Here is a 21,738-nt window from a genome sequence, read left to right as displayed (position 1 = left end):
AATCTCTGAGGAATTGTTTCCACTGCCTTGCTGTTGGGGATCCAACCTTTTGCAAACATGGTGTAGCTAATACACCACTGTATACTGTCAGCCATAAGAAAAACTCGGAGAAACACGTCTCGGAGAATATTGGACCCATCATAAAAGTTGCATAAAGTCTAACATATTGTTTGAACTACAGTCATCTGAGGCTATGCTCACTGACTGCAAGTTTGAACATTAATAAAAATCCAAGGGTGTAGTGTTAAAAAAAAGAAAAGAAGAAGAAGTGATCTGCCCAGACTTCTGTAACCTCTTCCTCATCCTCCCCCATCTACTGTATGCTTAAGGCTAGGAGTTCAAGGCTGGTAATGTAGACACCAGTTTTTGATGAGAAAGAAGAAAGCAGAGAATTAAAAATGCAGCATCCCGAGCTGTGCTGCTATGGTGTACTCTTAATTTCCCCATCTTTCAGAGGGCTGTACCACGGCAGGGATACTCAGTTAAAATGTTGAGACAAAAAAAAATTTAAAAAATACTGCAAGCAATTCAATAAAATGTCACCATCTGACAAAAGTTACCACTCATTTTATTGGAGCACTATTACTAATTTACTCACCAAACACACATTTTTACCAGCCATTTGGCTCTTTGCCACTGTTGATTTTAGACCAACAGTGAAATAACTGTGCAAGACAGAAACGCCATGGAGCAGTTGTGCTTTTACTCGTGTCTTTTCTGTATAGGACATGGCAGTATGACAATATTCTGTCTAGAATCCTTAGTGACACAAGACTCTGGAGCTCCCCTATAATTAACCCTGGCTGAGCACCAGCCCAGGTAGTGCACGAGTGAAGGCCCACTGAATGCCAGCATGTCTGGCAGACACCATCCATTTCCCAAACCTGGAGATGATCCTGCACAGGAGACACTTTGACACTCTCTACCGCATACACGGTGGACTCAGCAGAGCTTCGGCCAACAAACCCATCTGTGGAGCTCATTATTAGATCACTGCTAAAGAGTCAAACAAGACCCTCCACACTGAATCTCAATTCTGCATGTAGTTTTTAAGCTGTTTATACAATATCACTATTCCATCAGCTCAATAGGGCTACGATTTTTTCCTAATTATTTTCCCTCATTCCTTTGTTTATATTGGAAAGACGTCATGCTACAGCAGGTTTGCTAACCTGATCAGGTTAGCAAACCTGGAAGGCTGTTAATTTTGTTCATATGGTAATGAGTAAGTATAAATAGGCTCACTGCAGATTAACATTAATATGTTAATATCCATAGCTATCTGCGCCCCTACTACACATGCTATATGAAACTTATGGTATATGAAATCTTTCCACAGCATCAAGAAGAGCTGAGTTTTATTGTGCATCAGCATTTCTTAAAATGGCCCATAAGAGTTCTAACGTTCTCTGTATCGTCTCCGTCGCTGGATAAAGCGAATCCATAAGCTCCTCATTGTTTGCAGTTTGACCAGGTGCTTGGCACATAAAACCCCTACATTCATCTGCCAAAAACTGCTGGCTTGCACACTAGACTTCAAACATCCCTCTTGGTCACAGCTCCGAAAATAATTTTTCAAGAAACTCGGCTCCACTTAGAAACACAAACAGTTTTTATTGAGGTACTTCAACAAATATTTATATCAACGGCAAATAGGGTGTAATCTTTTTTTAAAACAATAAAAGAAAGGCAGTCCCAGTCCAGCAGTTTTATTTGCTGCCTTGCAGTTAACCAGAAACTGGGGTTAAACAGGTTTCTTACAAAGAAAAGAAATCAATTGGCTGCAAAATAAGTATTAAAGAAACAGGAGTTTTTCTATTAGATTAACTAGAATGCATTTTAGCGTAACCACACATTCCCTTACCTTTTTGTTTCTGACGGCTCTTCTGGTTCCAAATGATTGAAATGTTAATTTTATGAAACTCTTAATTGTCTTAACTTGCTTCTCATTTTACATATCCAGAAGTGACGAGGTTACTTATATAGGGTGTACCGCACACCTATTGAATGAGAAATGGCTATTTTCATAACCACAAAAGCTTCTTATCCACTAAATTGGCTAAGAAGGTCCGTTTTTTGTTACTAGACTTATCCAAAGCACACTTAAAGTAATTAAACATCAGTAAATCTTAAATTTCAAAGCATTTTTCTAATAATGGGCAAGGAATGAAAGGACCTCATGACATCTAAAAGCCTTGATGGATTCCAGTCACCTTGACATGTTTAGCCAAGTTGTTCTGATTCTTTCATTTGAAACAATCAAATAGTCATAGAAAATAACCTATGATATAGCAAGCTGCTCACAATGTTTCATTTAAACTCTAAATGCATAAAAGACTCCACAAATAATTTAACATCACTTGATACCAGGAACCAAAAAAGTCGTTTTGACCTCCCGTCTTCATTGTAATTTCATGACAGTTTCATTTTAAATTCTTTCTTCCCGACTTTCTACCAAATTGCAGTTCACAGGCGGACAAAAAAGGGATTCTCCAAGTTGTTACTAAACATTCAAACGCCAGCAATGCTGCTTGTTAAGCTTCAACATGTTCAGCAAATCCAGCTGGCAGACCATAATTACACAAAATCAGACTCACTCCCTCTCCAAAAGTGTTCCTGATATCTAAATAACAATGAAGAAATAGCTGAAACGTGAAATGTAAGCCATTAGGAGAAATAAGATATATGAGAGATTGCATCTGATTTTCTTTAAAGTTCGAATGTAATTTCACTTTCCATTAAATTCAGGGTGGTGGGAATTATTTTGCGGAATAGATGATTGAACCTGGGCTGTCGTTAGGGTTCAAACAATATCCAAGAGTGTGACACGGGTTGAAACCGCCCAGTGCTCCGCAAATCAGCTGGGCACAAAATACCCTTCTGTTCCCACTGTCACCTCCTGGTACCTTCACGCTTTGTGGATATTTCACGGAGGGAGGGGCAGGGAGAAGAGAGCCAGAAACCAGGGGCTGAGGGCCGAGGAGCCTGGATAAATTAGCCAAACCACTTAGGTGATTTCAACTAAAATTAGCAGTGCTGCCTGTGGGCTCCATCAATTCTGAACTTGCTCAAACTCTGACAAGCATGGGGGAACTTTTTCCCCCCGGCCCTCTATCTAGGAGCACCCTCTGTCTGGCTCTCTCTCTCTCTTTCCTCCTTCCACTCCATCCTCTCCTTTCTCGCCACATTTTTACAGCACATAGCTCCAATTAAGGCTCTCATCCTCTTTCTTCAGTTCTTACCTCATTCATATCACAGGCATCGCTGCTGTTTCAATTTTGGAAAATATTCCAGGGCGATAAAAACCCCCAAAACATAATAATAATAACTGAGACTTCCAAGGTTGATGAGACACTATAAACCTTTTTTGTCTCTCCCCCCAGTTTTCAAAGCACAAACAAGTGGTATTTACACAAATGCACAAACATGTGCTGTGATTCATCTTCAAGGTTTACAATCAGGATCTAGCTCCATAGACTGATGAATAATAATGTGGTAGCTGAGAAACCACGGGATTGATCTGAATACAGGGGAAACACAATGAGATGAAATTTCAAAGGGCTCCTTTGGAAAAGTTGTATGCTGGCAACACGGCTACAGAGACTTCTACTTTTGAAACATGCAGCACATGTCCTAAGTATATCATTTGACAGAGTAGGGTAATAAAATGAAAGAATAATGTAACAAGCTCTCCGCTCTAAATCAACACCTGATTCATTATAACGCTCACTATTTTCGATTGATTTTTTCCTCTTGGCCAAAGTGTGAGCTTTGACACACCACATCACCCATTATTATTCTTATGTGCACATATGTATACCTAATGAGAATGTAGGCAGACTGTTCTGTTTTGTTCTTTCTTTACATACAGCACAGGTCCTTGTAAGTGTTTCGGACTTAAAGCCTTTATGAGTTTGTGTATGTCTGATACCAACCTCCCTTATTTTATTTACTTGTTTAAAATAAGTCATCTTTCTATCCAAAATGATAAACACTGAAATAAAAAAATCAGCAAAACATTTTTGATTCAAAATCTGTGAAAAGCAGCGGAGTAAATCGTGCCACATTCCAAACAACTTAATGTGAAGAAACATGTTGCTTTTCTGAAAGCAACAGTGAATGATGACTAATTTTCATCAACAACAGGGGTGAAATCCTCTATCCATGTGTGTTTACAAAATTAACTGCACATTTTAAGGTGCTCTTTATTAGCACAATTAATTGCTCACTGTAGTCGAAGCTGCAGGGTTCAACTGCCTTTCACTGCTAATCAGACAGCAAGTCATCAGCACCCGGACAGCTTGCATGCTAAAACCGGAGCACGGGAGCATGAAAAACCCAAACATGTGTATGTGCACACAAATTAAACAAAATGACAATATTTAAAATGATACTGCTATGACTCACTCAGACGTTCAGTCAAACATATAAACATGAATAAAATCGGGGACTGCCCGATCCCACAGAGGAAAGGCTGGTGCAGACAAAGACATTTACTAGGAAAAAATAATGCTCGGCTTAAGCAGCCAAGCAGACTAAATTGACCTATTCCTTAATCGCTTTTAATGAAGACAATGTGAGCCCTGAGTGCCGCTGGGACCCCTAACACTGGCGCTGCCTGCGTGCACTGCCGCAAACTGGCTGCCATACAAACAAAGCTGAGCAGCTGATTTTTAATTTTAAATTGTGAATTCCAAATCATTTCTCCCAGAGATTACCTTTCCCCCAGCAGACTTTCTCTAATTTGTTCAATTAATGGGAATAGTGTTCCAATTAAAATGTCATGTCCAAATGAATTTAATTTGAGATGAAACTGCCTGCGACAACTGGTTGGTGAGAGATCTCTGACAAAGGAAACGAATGAAGCTGTTATAATAATATCAATCCATCCTTTTTAGATGTTATCATTTTCATAATCAGACTTCTTTTGTGTGTGTATATATATATGCTATATTTTAAGCTGTAAAAATGCCCAACCCTGTTTCATTAATGATAAACAAAAGCAAATGCACAATTTACTTTTTCACAGTATGTTTGAACTTGACTGGTTCTCGTCACCACATTCATCCTGTTTCATTATACTCTGTTGTTTAAGCTGCAACTAAGAGGCAGCTCAGAGACGCCACTGAGACAAAGAGGTCAGATCAAATTAAAACTATTTGATCACGCCACTGTACAACATCCCAGCCAGCTGCCCTTTCTTGCCATTACGCACCTACTAACATCAGTTACTTCTTCATAGATAATATGTGTGGCCTGATGTAGCTGCATCATTATATGCAGGGTTACAACAAGAAGCTTAAATTTATTTAAAGCAAACCCGGAGCGAGACCGAAGAGAGCAGGCCACTACACGAGGATAAAAGCAAAGTGGTCGACTTTTCTTTTTTTTTAGCTTCCCCTGTGAAATAACTTATTTGCTCACATGTTCATTTTGCCTCAACCTCCATTTTCTACTGGGCCAGGACTGGTAAAAATGTATGCAGACAAATGTTCACATCTCTTTTGGGAATGTCTAGCGGAGGACATTTCAGTGGGAATATGCGAACATTCTTTATTCGGCATAACAGCTCCTGCAAACCTATTGTTTTGAGTTGACAAGGTGCTCCACGAAACCATGTCAGCTCTTATATCAAATTCACCATTCTGACCTTCGCCCTAGTTTCAAGTGGGGGGAAAAAAAGAGTCCACGTGAAAACAGAGTGGGAGAGGGCTGGAGAGAGTAAAGACAAGAGAAGTTAAAGAAAGGAGATTTCCAAGGACGACTAACTTTTTAATGGAGTCTCCAGAAGCTGGAGACTGGTACAGTAGTGTAGAGGAGGGCAACAGGAACAACAGCTCCCTCTGGGGTGAGAAGACTGGTCAAGGGTATCAGCAGGATATGTAACCAACTAACTGGCAGACTGACTGATGCAAGCGAAGCATCAAAACAACATATCCAGGCAATCAACTTCTTTGTTAATACAAGGATGGACCACTATACATGAGCAGACTATTGGCAAATAACATGGCATTTACCACTAGTGGATGGTGTTTATCTGCTTTGTTACATTCATTTTGGCAACTTGTTGTATATAATAAAGAGCAGAAACAAACAAAAAAAAGAAATCACACACAAATTAGTCTCGGCCAAGAAATCACAGTCAGTGCATCGATTATTACAGTCCTTTTTCAGAGGCTGAGCAGTAGAAATATCTTTTCTTAAATAAAGCACAAACAAGTGGGGTTTTGTTGAGAGCAAGAATGTATTTTGGCAATTCAGTGCATAAATTGATACACAGCAAGCGATATATTAAAAGAAGCTTTAGAGCATTAATGAAGTGCAACTTTCAGCAGGGGCTCCAAATCATGTTTTAATGTCTATGACACTTTCTATACTCACTCGTTTAATTTGCATGTAACAACTCTAACAGAGGGGACACAGACAAAAAAAATTAAACAGACAAATCTCCTTTGTCTTTTGTTATTTCTAGCCCAACAAAGTGCTGTAAATGTCACTACTGCAACACTTTCTCCATATGCCTCCAGACATCATCAAAAGACTATTTTTACTTTTTATTGGTAAATCGTCAACTTTTATTTGAAAGTAAAACAAATGACAGACGTTTCAGCCCCTTGGCGCACCATCATGTGGGCAGGACAGCAAAGCCAGGCTGCCTGACGAATGCCCGGCCAAGGCAAGCTGGAGGGAAGTAAAAGACACTCCTCCTCAAACGGGCCCGTCAGCTTTCAAAGAAGCAGCCATTAGCGAGTGCTCATCAAGCGAGAGCAAGGGCCCGTCCATTCCCCCGGAGAAGCGGAGCAAACGGCAGGCCACAATGCCACTATGCGAGGAGGGAGGCGGAGGACTGCGGAGATGAGCCCTGGACCCAGTGGTGTTTCCGAGCGGAGTCAAGCCGCACGTCCCCGGAACGCTCAATTCCCAGCCCAACTGTCACGGCTGGCACTCGATTCAGCCCCTTCAAGCACATAATCTGTGCTCGTATGGCTGTTAAACACCACACTCTCCGGTCCTTCACTCATTTTGTGCCATGGTATTGTTGTGTCTGCCGTCTTTCTATTATTGAGCCATTAAAGGATTTGGATGGAAAGTCATTTCTCAGCATATGGTATCTTGATCAGCGACAAGGCAATAAGATAGCAAGAGACAATAAATTCCTTGTATATTCAGAAATTGATAGTTACTTATACTGGGGCGATTTAGGAAATGTTATATATATATATACATATATACATAAACGTACACGTGTATGTCTGTGTGTATATGCTTTGTAGCACAAAAACTTATAGAGTCACTGGGTCCTTGCTTCATGCAGTGAGAAGCAGTGCGCGGTGCTATCGCCGGGAACAGATGAGAGAGCCGACTGATTCGTGCAAGTTGGGGGGAGCATCACTGCATTAATCTCAGCGAACACTGTGGGGTCTAAGGTGGCACGGCGCCATGCCGGAGATTCCCACTTACAGCTATCTCTCCCGATGACAGAGCGATAATGTCACCTGGGTCCAGGTGAGCGAAAAATGGCAGCCTGCTTGATGCTCAGCCGGCTGCTTTAATTGGCTAAAACAAAGTAATTTGAGAGCAGTATGGGGGGGCACGAGAGGGTAAATGATGGGACAGAAGGTCATTGCTTCTCTTTCACTCTGCTGTGTGCCATCCACCAACACTCCCAGCATGTGCTACAGTTAATATTGAGATCTATTATACAGAAGGCTTTCACCATCTGCTTTATACACCGAGAACCTGTGCAACACACCTTGTTATTGATTTTTTTTTATTTATGAGATTTTGTTTTCCTACACTGTATGTCTTCTTGAAGATGTAGCTTACTTTGATTCAAAGGGATGATAAGACACTCAAATATTACAGATGTTTGGTAAATTACAACAAATGATGTAACAACATCAAAAAGCTGTCAGTAAGGCATCCCTCACAATTATCCCCAAGCCTATGGCGGTATTTTTGAGTTGCTTGTTTAGTCTGGAAAGCTCTATACAAGCTTCTACGTTATCTTTATTGCAAATAACGATACCTTGCAACAGGAGTTCACTTTATTCTTTTTTAGGGTAAAAAATACAAAATCACAGCATCAACAATAAATCACAAAAAAAATGATGCGCGAAATGGAAAATTCATACCAAAATAAGCAAACTCCCTCTCTGGGTAGTGTGACAAGTGCAGCCAGAGTGCTATTTGCTGTTAAGTCAATAGCACATGAGAAAAAGACAAGGAGTTTTTTAGTTTTATAACCAGCTGTCCTAAAGCGACAATGTGAGGGTAACAGCTCAAGCACCCTATGATGTGGATTCTTCACACAAACCAATTTGGCACTAACCCTTGTGAGGTGCTGCCTGTTACACCTGGCCAGACTTCTTTCTGATGAACAGATGAAAACAGATGAAATCAAACTTCCATTAAAGAGAGTTGGCATTTCAGTAGACATGTTTTACAAGTACATTTTCCTCAGGAAAATACATATTTGCTGGCATCAAGACCAACACCCAATTTGTAGTGCTCGGCTTTAAAAATATCAACACCCGGAGGTGGTTTTCCAAAAATCATTATCACGTTTTTAACATGTTTCTATGAAAGAAAGAATCACCACACCATCCAACACATCACATGATCTCATCACCTTCAAGAAGGCTGACAATTATAGTATCGTTTCCTCAACTACTAATTATTTTATAGTATTTTGATTTGTTGAGGCAAGTTCCCGTGTAAAAAGTATAAATGTTTCAAACCTGAGCAGACAAAGCAACAACGAAACAATAGAAATAAAGAAAAATAGAATAAAAAGCTGATGTGCTGCAGACATAGATAACCACGTGTGTACAGAGCATTTCATTAACACCTGTGTATCTATGCGCATGTGTGCATTTGGCCATGTGTGTCTCCGAGCGTGCATTCAAGCATGTGGGTTGTTTGACTGCATCGGAATACGTGATGCACCTGTGTTGAACAAATGACCTCCCGTGCCTGTGTGGGTTTCTCCCAGGTGTGGCTGATGCATGGATCATGTGTTGCAGAGTGCTCTGGGCCACATTGGCTCAATTGTCATGGGATCATCTCTGAATGTGGCCATGAATTTGCATTGAGCGAAGGAACGGTTCACCTCCTCGGCGCAGCCTTCGATGCATCTGAGGCGCAGGGGAGGAGCGCGCTAGACCAGCCCCCTGCAGGCAGAATCAGGTGTTATCTGTCTGACTGGGGACACCACCATCAATCTCTCCTGTCCACTTTCCTTTGCGCCGAATCAAGTCAGCACAGTGTAGTGCATCTGCGTTGACGACATGCAGACAAGATAAGCGATCGAGCGTGTCAAAACTTTGCCGTGTTTGTGTGATTTGTTAAAGGAGCAGAGATAATCGTTTAATCATTACACCAGTTTAGCTTTTAAACCTTCAAAAGATATTGGGATAAAAATGTGATGCATGAGTACAAGCGCCAACAAGGTTTAAATTTAAAAAGGCAAATTCAGCACTTGTCCTTTCATCCTTTCATTTACTGCGAGCTTTCGCAATGAATGCGGCTTAAAGTGACCACCTCACATGCTTGGGAAAATATAAAAATCACACTTAGTGTAATTGGTTCAGCTTTTATGAAACCTTTTAGACACTTGTTTCAAAATCCATCCTCTATTTATTCTCCTCCAGTACTGCTCCTACTTTTCATATCAACACAAAACAAAATATTTCCTCTTACTGCTGCACAGGGACACAAAGGGCACCTAAAAGACTCAAAACACTTGATCTACCGTCTTGTACCGTGAACTGTCTAACTATCTAAAAAATTAACCCAACACATGTCTGATACTTGTATCTGGACAGCCTCTTTTTTCACATTAGTCACAAGCCGGCTTCACTGGTGCTCAATCAAAAATACAGTTACACCTTTAAATGACACATACTGGCAAAATGGCATCGCCCAGCATGTTGCTCTTTTCGCTTATCACCTAGGAGATGAAGAATTCATCTGAAGATTTGACCCATTACTATTAAAAGCACAGTTAAGTTTGGCCCCGAGCTTTACTAAAGATCTTAAAGCTCCCTGGTAGCTAAAACCACAGCCTCAAATTCTCCTTGTATCTGGTGGAAATATTTGCTTATATCTGCTTGAGGATCTTGCACTGGAGAAAAAAAAATTTCTTGACAGCAAATAATGAAAGCTTTAAAGTCAAAATAGCAAGCGAAATTTCTTGTAATCAATTCCTATGACGAGCCTGAGCATGCCGGGGGCCACTAAGCATTAGGGAGTTTGAAAAGCCCAGGGAGAATCATAAAATCAACCAAAAGACGCCGGAGAGAGCAGAAGAGGAAAAGGGAGGTGAAAAACCTCTGTTGACACCTGGTCTGTATGATAATTTGATCTGTGTATGATGGCTCAGAGTTTGAAAGGCACTTTGTCCAATTAGAAGTGTGCAGAAAATTTCCACCTGCCCCTGACAGAGATGAAGTGGCTCTTTCAGAAGACACTGTGGCACTGAGCCAGCAAAGAGAGCCCAAACACCGCAAGTGGAGCAAGCAGAAATTAATGAGCATCACAAGCCACACTTGTTTAATGCAAGATGACATTGAATGAATATTCCCTCGGACTATTTCACAGTATATTTTCAATTTCACAAACAAACTCGCAACCTCCCCCCCCCAAAAAAAGCTGAACTTATTATTGTTCCTGAAGAGACAGCAAGCTAAACAAAAAGTTTTGTGTCAACAACAGCTCAAAAAATCTTTTAAAGAATTAGATTTGGACATTTTTATACCTGGAACTTTCTCGAAGCGCTGTCTCCAATACAGCTCTAATCCAAATAGCTCTTTGAAATAAGCATTCAACCAAAAAAGAAGGAAGAAAGTTCAAAGTTAAGACGAAAAAAAAAAACAGTTTTGTACATTAACATAACTTGAAAGCAACTGAAATAGTTATGCCATAGGACAATCTCAAGTTCTCGATAAGTTCACTGCGCGCAGCGAACGTCTGCAGGGTCTGCCACTACCAACCTCAACCCAAAGTTTTCATCTTCCTATTTCTGTACGTCTATTTCGGTCTGTCACATAAAAATAGGCTTTTAACAACCCAGCACGGCGTTAATTATTGCCTCTTAAGCACTGCATTACTAAAATAAAGCTGCAAATATTGATTGATCAGACAGATGATATTTGTCAGTGAATAAGTGATTGGAGAATCATACATAGTGAAGTCTGTCTTTCAATCACTGTCGGAAAGCAGCACTCCAGTATTGCTGCACTGATTGAGCCCCATCGTGCCACAGTCTGTCTTAGCACGCCTCCTAAAGCAATCAATTCACAGACGCGCACACACACAAGAACCAAATATTCATTAGTAAGTTATTCATATTCAAAAGCTGCCTTTCAAAAGTAACAAAAGAGCAGAATTGTGTTTGACAGGCACGTTGCAGTGTTTCTGTGACATACTGTGTGAGGCAAGAACAATTGTGATCATCTCCTATTATTTTATGAGTAGCGAATTGTGTTCATTACTGTTGTCTGTCAGGTGGCGAAATCTGTATGAACAAATGTTATAGCTTTTTTTTCCTTTCACAATAAGAAACATATACAAAAGACCTCTTTAATATTACACATATTTTACAATTAGTGAGTTAATTGTTTGGACAACACAACAACTAATATGAGCTGTTTCAATAAGACCAAGCTAATAGTTTCACACTACTGCTTGATTTGATATGATTAACACTTGTGGGTATTGTTTAACTACTCCAGCCCCATTGGCCCCGAGTAGCGGGCACGAAAAAAAAAAGAGAGAAAAAGACAGAGATGGGCCGCGATGTTAATAATTAGTTAGTTCTGCGTTCAAAAAAATTCTGTCCAACCTCACCAGATTATAATCAAAGGCTGAAAATAGTAGCTGATTGTAATCGGCACTCAGAAGTCACCAGGGGTGTTTGAAGAGCCCGTCAAGCCTGCAAGTGGAGCTAATTCGATTAAGTGGTGGCAGTACCTGGAGGGGACGGATCTGTATCTCTCCCTTTTTTATTTATGAGATTAAGTTGGGCTTGTTATTCCAATATAAATAATCAAGCCAACAGAAATGACACTGATTTTCAAGTTGTTTTATCTCCCACGTCTCCAAAAGTTTTCTGTTTATTTCAGGTGACAAATAAACTTTGTGAAGTAATGACACGGCACTACTAATGTAACGAAATTAGCAGTGGAGGATGTTATATGAGGGCTTTACCTCCTGCAGCACTGGGATTTTGTGTGACAGAACCACAGAAAAGCAATGTTGTTACTATAACAAAATATTTTGGTCTTCTTTTTCTTTAAAAATTGAATCTGTAAAAACGGAAAAAACACTTTGCATGTAGTGCAATAATGGCGCACAGACTCGTAAAAACACATTGTTCTGAGTGAAGGTTTAACAACTCCTGAGACCACCTTCTCTCGTCTACACTATTCTGTTATATGTAATACATGGTGAGAATGCGTAAGTGCAGACATTGTTAAATTACATTATTACTCTAAGCATAGGAGAAAGCAAATGGATTATTCTGCCTTGTTATAGTCCGTTGCTGCTGCTCTTCATCTGTGCTAGAAAGGCAGCAATATGCAACAGATATTTCCATTTTTATCTTAGTCCGACATCATACGCGACAGAATCCTTAAAGCAAGGCTGCAGTGAATTTAGCCTTCAGAAAGAAAGATAAATGACAGCCAAGAAGCTCTTGAGTTGTGCTGTTTGAATAAAATGCTTTAGATTTCTTCTCGTTTTAAAGCAGACATGTGCACATAATGTCCATAGCTGGCCGATCAGAGTGCACACACAGGTAAAGGATTTGTGATTTGAATTAAATAATAAAAGACTTCTCTGAATGTCACGCAGGGCGTGGTGCAGTCTGGCAGGTGTTTTGCAGGAGTTTTGTTAAGAAGTGAAAAGAATGATGGTTTGAAAGATAAAACGGTCAAAGTTTCTGAGTGTAAAAAATTTACATGCAAAGGGCTTACCTACCTGCTTGGGAGCTTTTCACCATCCACAATGATGGAGATGTGAAAGCCTTGGCCATAGATGTGACATAAGAATCCCCCCAGAGTGAGATTTTAGACCCCTCTCACCATATCTTTCCCTCTAGTCCTCTTCTAAGGGGCCCTTTTCATATCGCAGAGCCACAGAGAGGCATGGAGCCAAGCAGCACAAGTACTTAGGTCACAGTGTACCACATTAAAATTAGACTCCTTTAACGCCCTCCAATAATGCATCTGGAGTATTTCCGGTCATAACTATTCAAAATTTTCTATCTAAGATACAAACTTCAGTAAATGGGCCATAGATCTGAGCTATCATTCACCACTGGAGATTTCACATCAAATCTGGTGTCTGTCACCAGTTGAAATTTCCTCGCCAGCCCCAGTTAAGTCACTAGTGATTCAAACTCAAAAATAAGCTGTCCCACAAGAATAAAACTTTCATAGATGGTCTAGGTTAAGTTTTTAAACTTATTTTAATTAATATTGCCTGTTAAAGGCTGGCATTGAATTACCTATAGTGTAAGCCTAAAATAAATATAAGTTCTAACTTAAATTATGCAAAAAATGCAAATTAAATATACATATGAAATGCATTTATGTCAACAAAAGTAAATGATATACATAAATGCATTTTCAAGCCAAATGCACTTTAGTTTATATGGACAATTGTGAGTGAAATGCACAGGTCAAGCAAAAATCTGCTATTTTGCAAATGGCAAATACTGTGGTGCATGCTTCAGTTCATTTAACAATGACTTAATATGTGTTATGCATAAAATTTTAAAGTGTTAAATGAACAGAGAATATTGGATTTTCATTTGAGACAAACAGAGCTAAACAATGAAAAACAAGCAAATTTCTTTAACCAATGTCTAGAGTCTTTTCACAAGTTTAGTTTAATTTTAATCAAACTAAACTTAATTTACTACCTTTAATGTATCTGTAACTATGCATCTCTGAGACTTGAGAGACTTTTTTATGTCATATTTACAGGTCAGACCAATCGAGTATTTGCTGAAATAGAATTAAACTCTAGAGCTGTTTCACATGTCTTGTTACATAAAGAAATCAAAGGTCCCTGCCAAATCCAATAGTTTAGCAAATGGAGTGGTGTTACCAAACACCATATCATGAACAGCTGTGTCTGTGTTTCAGTTTTTTCCTGGAATTGCACAAGATGTTAAAAGAAAATCAGTCATGCTTCCACTTGGAGTAGCATTCTTTTTTACCTCACAGTATTTGTATACAGCTTCCCTCTGTTCTGTATGATGCTTTTTTATACCAGCTCTTCCAAGTCTGCACGAAAGAGTGCTTGTCCTTCTTCAACACTGAGACGATATTTGCTGTCCCTCTTGTACAGTACCCTACATCTGTTGTATGCATTAAAGTTGGGGTCTAGCTTTACACACTGATGTTGACAATAACCATAATGTGCAAATAATAAAATATTTATGTCAGGATTAATCCAAATTGGCTCTGGTTTTCTAATCGCCTGTGCCAGTGTAAACTGTGTTTTGGCATTAAAAAAGTACTGTCTGTATATACAAAGACAACACGGTGATAAGATTGCATGCAAGAAGTGGAAAAGGTTTTTATGACTGACCCTGTTGCATACGCTTGTGTTGACCCTGCAGAAAAGCCCTTTCATTTTGCATACACTACAGCTGCATGCAAAGCAAACTGACAATAAAGTTTGGTTTGATTTGATGTGTATTACTGGGATTTCCCTTCTGAAGGCACAAAATATAGAAAGGAGAATATTTAAATCACCTGTGCAAACTGATTAACTGTTTGTGACATGCAGTTTGCTGCTAATTGTGTTGATATTTAATGCAGAAAAAAGCATGGTTTTTTTGTGCTTTTTGTGCCTGTGTTCAGAAACCAAACTTTTGTTAATGACCCATAAAACTAACCACACCTATGAGTACCATTTGGGGATTGTACTACTAACAAAATAGGCTATTGTCAAGTTGTGAAAATGTTTAAACATACATTGTCCAAACACACAGTATTATGACTTGATTTGCTTTTGAACATATGTGCTTTTTAGGTATCACATTTAGTTGGAGGTAACTTAAGCCAGCTCTAGGTTAGGCCGACCGTCCCTGTGAAAGAATGCATTCATCAAACACAGGGGCTGGAGGAAAATTTTGTTTGCTGTGAAGCAGTGTTGCTTCATCAGGGCAAGCAAGGTAGGCAGAGCTTGTCCAGTGAACTAACACCAACTAAAATATACCAGTGTGAAAGTGATCTGTCTCCTTGCATTTCACAGTATTATGTCATAAAACTGCTCACTTGTTTGCATCCATCCTTTAATTTCCTACCATCTTGCGGCCACAGTTGGATATTGTCTCTGGAAGCAGGCTTTATTCTGCTTGACTCTGGAATCTATACGGGGCCAGCATTATGATGGAAATGCCCTTTCGCAAAGCTTAGCTGGCAAGCTGAGAGACAATCGGTTTTTCTGGTACTTTGCATGTCCACAAACTGCTGGGCTTTGGTGGGAAACTCAGAGGTATGCTAGAAAAGCTGACTCTGCTTTTACTACTCTAATATCAGTTACAGACTACATGTTATGTGGAGACAGAGCTAACATTAGTACATAAACAAGCACTCCATGATTTATCATCTCAACAACAAGGTTTTCTCTAGCTAATCACCTTGGCCAACCTGTGTGATGTAGCGGAGTTAGAGTATAGTGTGAAAAAGTTTTTAATAATTCCTTCAGCACAACAGCAAAGAAAGCATCAATGATGGAGAGGGGACGTCAAATCCTGCCACGTCTGGTTTAATAAAGCAGACAAGTTGCACAGGTGCAGGCTCGGCCATCACTTTCAGATTATCAGCTATGAGAATTCACTTGGTTGATTGGACGTACTAAATTTAACCCCAGTGTTTCGCTAAAATATCAACTTCATTTTTTATTGATATTTTTAATCCCAGTGAGCTCATTAAATTGCTTTTTTGTTTTTTTTTAAGAAATGGCATCCTCACAGGACAGCGACTATAAACACAATTTTACAGAATATGATAAATTACAGGAGATTAGACAGAATATAAAATATTTAAAGCTCAAGCTCAAACATGCAGCAGTAATACCGATTCATATAACAACGCAAGAAAATATTTTTATGCAGCATAATTGCTATTTGTTTTAATACTTTAAGTTAAATGCTCCAATAGTTCACGGTTTACGAGGAGTTGGGTCTGTGAAGGTTCTCAGTCATCCAGGTCATCGTAGTCTAAGGAGCTTGGAAAGAAAGGTGTGTGGACTTCTTTAAGTTGCTTGAAGACGTTTCACCTCTCATCCGAGAAGCTTCTTCAGTTCTAGGGTCAAATGGTTGAGACGCCCAGATTTAGGGACTCTCCACCAAGCTCCGTAGACAAGGAGTTGGGTATTTTCATAGTGCAGTATAATTTTACTAAACAATTCCTCCAGTACTTGTAATTGTCAGCTAATGCTAAATCTTTTGATGGTAAATACTAAAGTACATTTTTAAAATAATTCTTCATCCAGAAACAACTGCCGAAAGGTTAAGACGTGTCCGTGCAGAGTACAGAAAGCTGCAGGAGGTTGTCAGTTTATATAAAAGAATAAAAGACAGGCAGTACAAAATCATAAAAAGATCTGTTTTAATCTCATCTAATGTGTCTTGTTAAGCATGTTTCTTCCTGTCATCATCTATACTCGCCTTTCTGTGAAAGTCACCACACACATCACTGCTGTGAAGTAACAGTAGTAACCACTGAGCCACTGTGCTGCTAATTTCATATTTTGAAATGACAGCAAGAAAAAAAAAGCTTCACATCTTGCCTGGCAATATTTCAATCAATGCTCATCAACTACTAACTCTAACATTATGCTGATATTCACAGGTACACTGCCTAGATAAGCATGATGCAACTGAAATAATGTTTGACCTTTGAAGCTCATAAGAACAGAAGATCGGGGGGGGGGTTTCCAACAGCTCTAGTGCCAAAGTCGAAACGAGAAACAGTTGTCACCATCTATGCAACAGCTCGGTGTATGGTTGAAGAAAGACTGACTGTTAACATTTAACGATGTTAAGTGTCTGATGGGTAGCAATAAAACAGTTCATGATATCATTACCTCACCCACATTTCAGAATTGAAAACGCAAGAGGACTCAGATTTGATATTATGTTATAGCCAGCCAGCCAGAAAAAAAGGACACATAATGGAGTTCCACTCCTGGATCTGTCCAAGCTGTCCAAGTTATAAGCCTATACCTGTACCTTCACGCTCTCCAGCGGGCAGAGTGCCCTCATTCACTGAATCTGAGAATGCCACGGCCACAGAAATGCCGCTGTCCATTCGAGAGGCGCGCTAACCTCAGCCAACTGCCAGCTTTCTGAGATTTAGTGCAAAAAGTTAAAACTCTATGCTGCTGTACCTCATCCGTCCTCTTTCAACAACGACTAAATAAATGCTGGCTGTCTAGCTGAGCGCTCTCGTTTCACTCCCCACAAATAAAACCTCTGAGTAAATTGTGGCTACGTGTTCATTAAGAGATGAGTGACAATGTTTAAACTCTCCTCCGTTAGACTGGATCACGCAATATGCTGCACTGTATGTTAAGACTTCTCTACACTGAAACCTGAAGAACAGGTTACTTTTTTTATTTTATGGAAACAAAAATGTGTGGTGGGAAAAACTACAATAACGCTAGATGTAGTGAAACAATAGGAAGAAAGCTGTTATTCAGGCTAAAAAAAAAATCATATCAGAATTAATCGAGATATGAGACGGAGGCAAACTAATAAGCAGGAGGCTCTGTAATATTCTCCACCACAGGGAACCACATCACACTTCACCTAGTGACAGATTACGCTGTTCTAAACCAACATAATGTTATTTGTACTTTATGAGTAACCTCTTACTCCCTAACGAAGGAAAATGATTTTCAGATGACTCACAGTCTGCATACATGACAATGATAGCGCAGCACAAGAAGACAAGCATATCAATCAGCATCATTCGGTGGAGTCTAATTCCACACTTCTAGGAAGCACGCACATTTTCAGCAGTCGAACAAACTAATGTTAAATGTGGATGCAAACACCAGGTCTCTCATCACACGCGCGGCTTTGGTGCTTCCCTGTGCAACTGTGAGATTTCAAACCTCTGCAGAGACCGTCACCTTACATAACTAAGCCATTAATATTGATTGTTTCCAAATTTGTGAACGGAGAGATCTTGCAATATGAAAATAACACCCTTTCTTCTTTCCAGTAATGATATACCAAAAGCCCTTCAAGGCCTGTTCTCTGACCCACTCAAGTCTTACAGCAGAGCTTCTGCTGAAGTAAGCCGTTTCTACTTATAAGGTATTAGCACTCAGGGTTAAAACAGTAAACGCTCTGCATGCAGGATAAGCAATGTGCATCCTCAGAAAGTCTAATACAGCTGCTGTAAAGAGGGAAACTGCGCTTAAGCGAGTGTCTGCCGCCTTTCAGATGTTGGTTTCCGTGCCTGGCCTAAAAAGCCAGAGTCTGAGCGTGGAAGCGTAATCCTAAAAAATGTTTCAGAAGTCTGTAACACTGCTGTGAACTATAAATATTTTTTTTACTGTTTCTTTTTTCTCCTTTTTTATTGTTTTATTTTTTTTAAGCAACCCTACAATCAACTCTGCCTACGCAATAACCCGGCTGCAGCTTCTCCTTAATAGAACATGTGTACTTTCAATTGAATAAAGCAATTATGGCATAATATCTTTATGAAAGCAAGCTTTTCTTCTGCTCTCCTGCATGATGAATGCTGTAAATATTTCTAGATTATTACATTTATAAGACATCTCCATCGTGACCTCAGCTTGGGGGTCTTTTAAAACAACCAGTGGCCTTCCTTTGTAGCATTACAATACGTTGTCATCTCACTGTAATATTTATTAATGTTCTAAAGGTTAGACGACTGACCGTAACAGAGTGGAGTTAAAGTTTCTAATGCTTTTCCCACCTGTATGAAAGGCTAAAATACAAAACAGGATTTGAACTACACAGTTAAACATGAGAAAATAATTCCAGAAATTTAACCATAAGCGATGTCAGACAAATATTTACTTGCAATAAGTTTTTGAAAAGTTCTCAAAAGTTTTCTTTAAGCCCTCCTATGCTAAATAATATCCAACGATAATCTGTTTTCTTTGTATAAAGGCCAAAATAAAGTTTCCGTGCTGAGAACCTCCTTTCAAAGTGCAGAGATTGCCCCAGTGAAGACATTTTTTTCACCCATTCAGCATTACATAACAGACCAAAGGCGTTCTTTTTCCTGTCTTTCTCTTTCCCAGACGCACTTTAATCCTGTGCATAAAAGGGTGGGGTGAATATGGGTCAGCAGGTTAGGAGTGTCTCAAAGTCAGACTTGTGAAAAAAGAAATCAATCCACGAAGCCTCCCAACTACCTGTCTTTGCCCCGCTATTACATAAGCGCGCAGGCTGTGCCAGCCCACAAAGTCACACAGTTTCGCTTGAGCGGTAAATACATATAAATAGTCGCTGAACTGGGCTGTTTTTTCTATATAAAACAAGCGCGGTGATAACGAGGAGTAAGGGGGGGTAACCACTTTATAAAGTGAAAAGATCTAAGATGATGATTTCTGCTCTCAGTTGCGCGCCTCTGTTTATGGCTAAACCTGTTACATAACCAGCTTACATTCCACAATCACCATATCACACTCTAAATATACCCTTGCGCACAGGAAGAGTGCGCTCACAAAAAAGAAAAAAGAAAACGTCGTTCAATGAATGAATGTCACATCTACACCGGTCGCTTCGCTGCCATGTATCCACACCAACTCTGCTTGTCAGGAATCAGCAGAGAAAGCACTATTTCTTTGAACTTGGGTGAGCCCGGTTAGCCTGTGCTGGATACAGCCGAGAGGGGGTGTGGTTAAATACTGTCTTGTACTGTACAACATGGACGGGACGTGATGGATAAATCGTGTAAAAAAGAAACAGTCCTCATGCAGCAATGCAGACGTTTTGACGGGCTAATTGCAATGTAGGGCTCGTTTGGCTTTCATTGTCTGTTCGTATTGAAGGGAGGGGGCTTAATCGCAAAAGGCGTGCAGAAGCCTCCAATGCTTGCAACACTGTTTGCTGGCATTAAACAAATTCCAGCTGCTGGGGCGTCTTTTTCCACACAGGAATAGCGCAAATCTGTTAGCTGGAAATGTAAAAAAGGGGGAAAAATCCATCCAGACGGTACAGTGTGTTGTATAAGGCACTGTGGAGGACACGTCTGTGCGAAGGCGAATAGCACTAATCGATAAACTAACCCACAGTTTCCCAAAGTTCACTTTCGACTCTGTGACAATATCGCGTTAGAGCGAGCACGTTAGCCCGTTTTGGCACGAGGAGAAGGTCCCGTTGGTCAACTCCGGGTTCCTGGATAATTGATTAATCTTGCAGTCAGAGTAAATGTGACATCTGTGACCGTATCACCCCCTATGATTTGAGCTGTCAGCAGAGCCTAAACACCAGGATCCCACACCGAAGCACTCATTACGACCAAGTGGGTAATCGCCGCTGTGGTACTAAATAAAAATAAATAAAAAGCTGTGTACCTGTGGTTGGGTGATTTTTAGACAGTGTGCAGTTATTCAAGGGGGACGCGATTTAATTCATTTTTGAAGTTTGATGAAAATGTCCCCGATCGCTCCGTATTTCTCATCAAGTGAAAAGGGGGAAATCGGTTCGCTTACCTCTGTTGGTGCTGGAACAGGTCTGCCTTCGAACCGGGGCTGGATGGTCCGCTTTCCGGAGCGTCTCCAGGTTTACCGGGGTTTCCCTGACCGGGGTAGCCGGCTCCGAGGCGCTGTTGCCCGGGTCGCTCGCTGGATCTGGAGGGGACTCCATGTTGAATTTCAGATTTATTGTTTAACTACCGCTGATACTTCAAACTAATTCTATGCGACCTGTGAGCTCCGACACCACGTCTCGCTATCTAATTTAGAAGTAAGAAATGAGAAATGCGAGTGTGTCTGGAGGTGGGTGTGTAGGTTTGATTGTCCACTAGCAGCGCTAGTGAGAGCTCCAGTCATGCAAACTGGAAAGGGAGAGGTTGTCAATAGTCGAAGAATAGATGTAGGCCTGAAAGTAATCCACGCTGATCGACCCCGCGCAGTTTTGCATGGTAATATCGATTTTCTATTACTGTCTAACCATTTCCAAAGATTTTTTACATCTCTGCATTTGCTTATATGCAAAATAAGAAAACCGGGATAGAATACTATGAATTATAAACTGCAAAACTGCACAGTGTGGCCAAAAATGCATCCTTGTGCACGCAACTGCGCCTGTAGCTACATAATCTATTTCTTTTAGGCTGTCGATCTAAAAATAATCAATATAATTTTAGGAAAACACTTTATTCTTGGGGTTGTTATTTTATTTTTGCTTTAATTTAAAAAAAAATCCCTGTTAAATATGGAACTTTTATAATTATCGCCATATTACCCATCTCTCTTCTCTCTAACGTCAGCCAAAAGCTGTAGGGGTGCAGGGAATATTCACTTCAAATTCCTTCACTGGGCTTGCCAGCCATAAGCATATAGGAGTCTGTCGGCTGCTCTCAGCCAAGTATTCAACTTTAACGTCCAAGCATTCAAGCGGGGATAATCAGAACACTCTTCATTATTTTCATCAACATCATCACAATTAACATAATCATCATCATCATCATCATCATCATCATCTCCACCATCCGGTGGGAGGAGCGT

General features: G+C 40.1%; 1 protein-coding gene across 1 annotated transcript in view; it reads right to left on the bottom strand.

Annotated features, from left to right (window-relative positions):
- Positions 1–21,024, bottom strand: part of roraa (RAR-related orphan receptor A, paralog a) — a 187,660-nt gene extending 166,636 nt beyond the window's left edge. The window contains exon 1 of the mRNA XM_004553143.5: positions 20,722–21,024. Within this exon, the coding sequence (XP_004553200.1) occupies positions 20,722–20,875 (154 nt within the window). The 5' untranslated portion in view covers positions 20,876–21,024. The remainder of the gene's footprint in view (positions 1–20,721) is intronic.
- Positions 21,025–21,738: the final 714 nt, after the last annotated feature.

Source organism: Maylandia zebra, linkage group LG7 (genome assembly GCF_041146795.1).
Source record: "Maylandia zebra isolate NMK-2024a linkage group LG7, Mzebra_GT3a, whole genome shotgun sequence".
Classification (NCBI taxonomy): domain Eukaryota; kingdom Metazoa; phylum Chordata; class Actinopteri; order Cichliformes; family Cichlidae; genus Maylandia; species Maylandia zebra.
The sequence above is the reverse complement of the archived record's forward strand: the minus strand, read 5'-3'. Positions and strand labels throughout refer to the sequence as shown.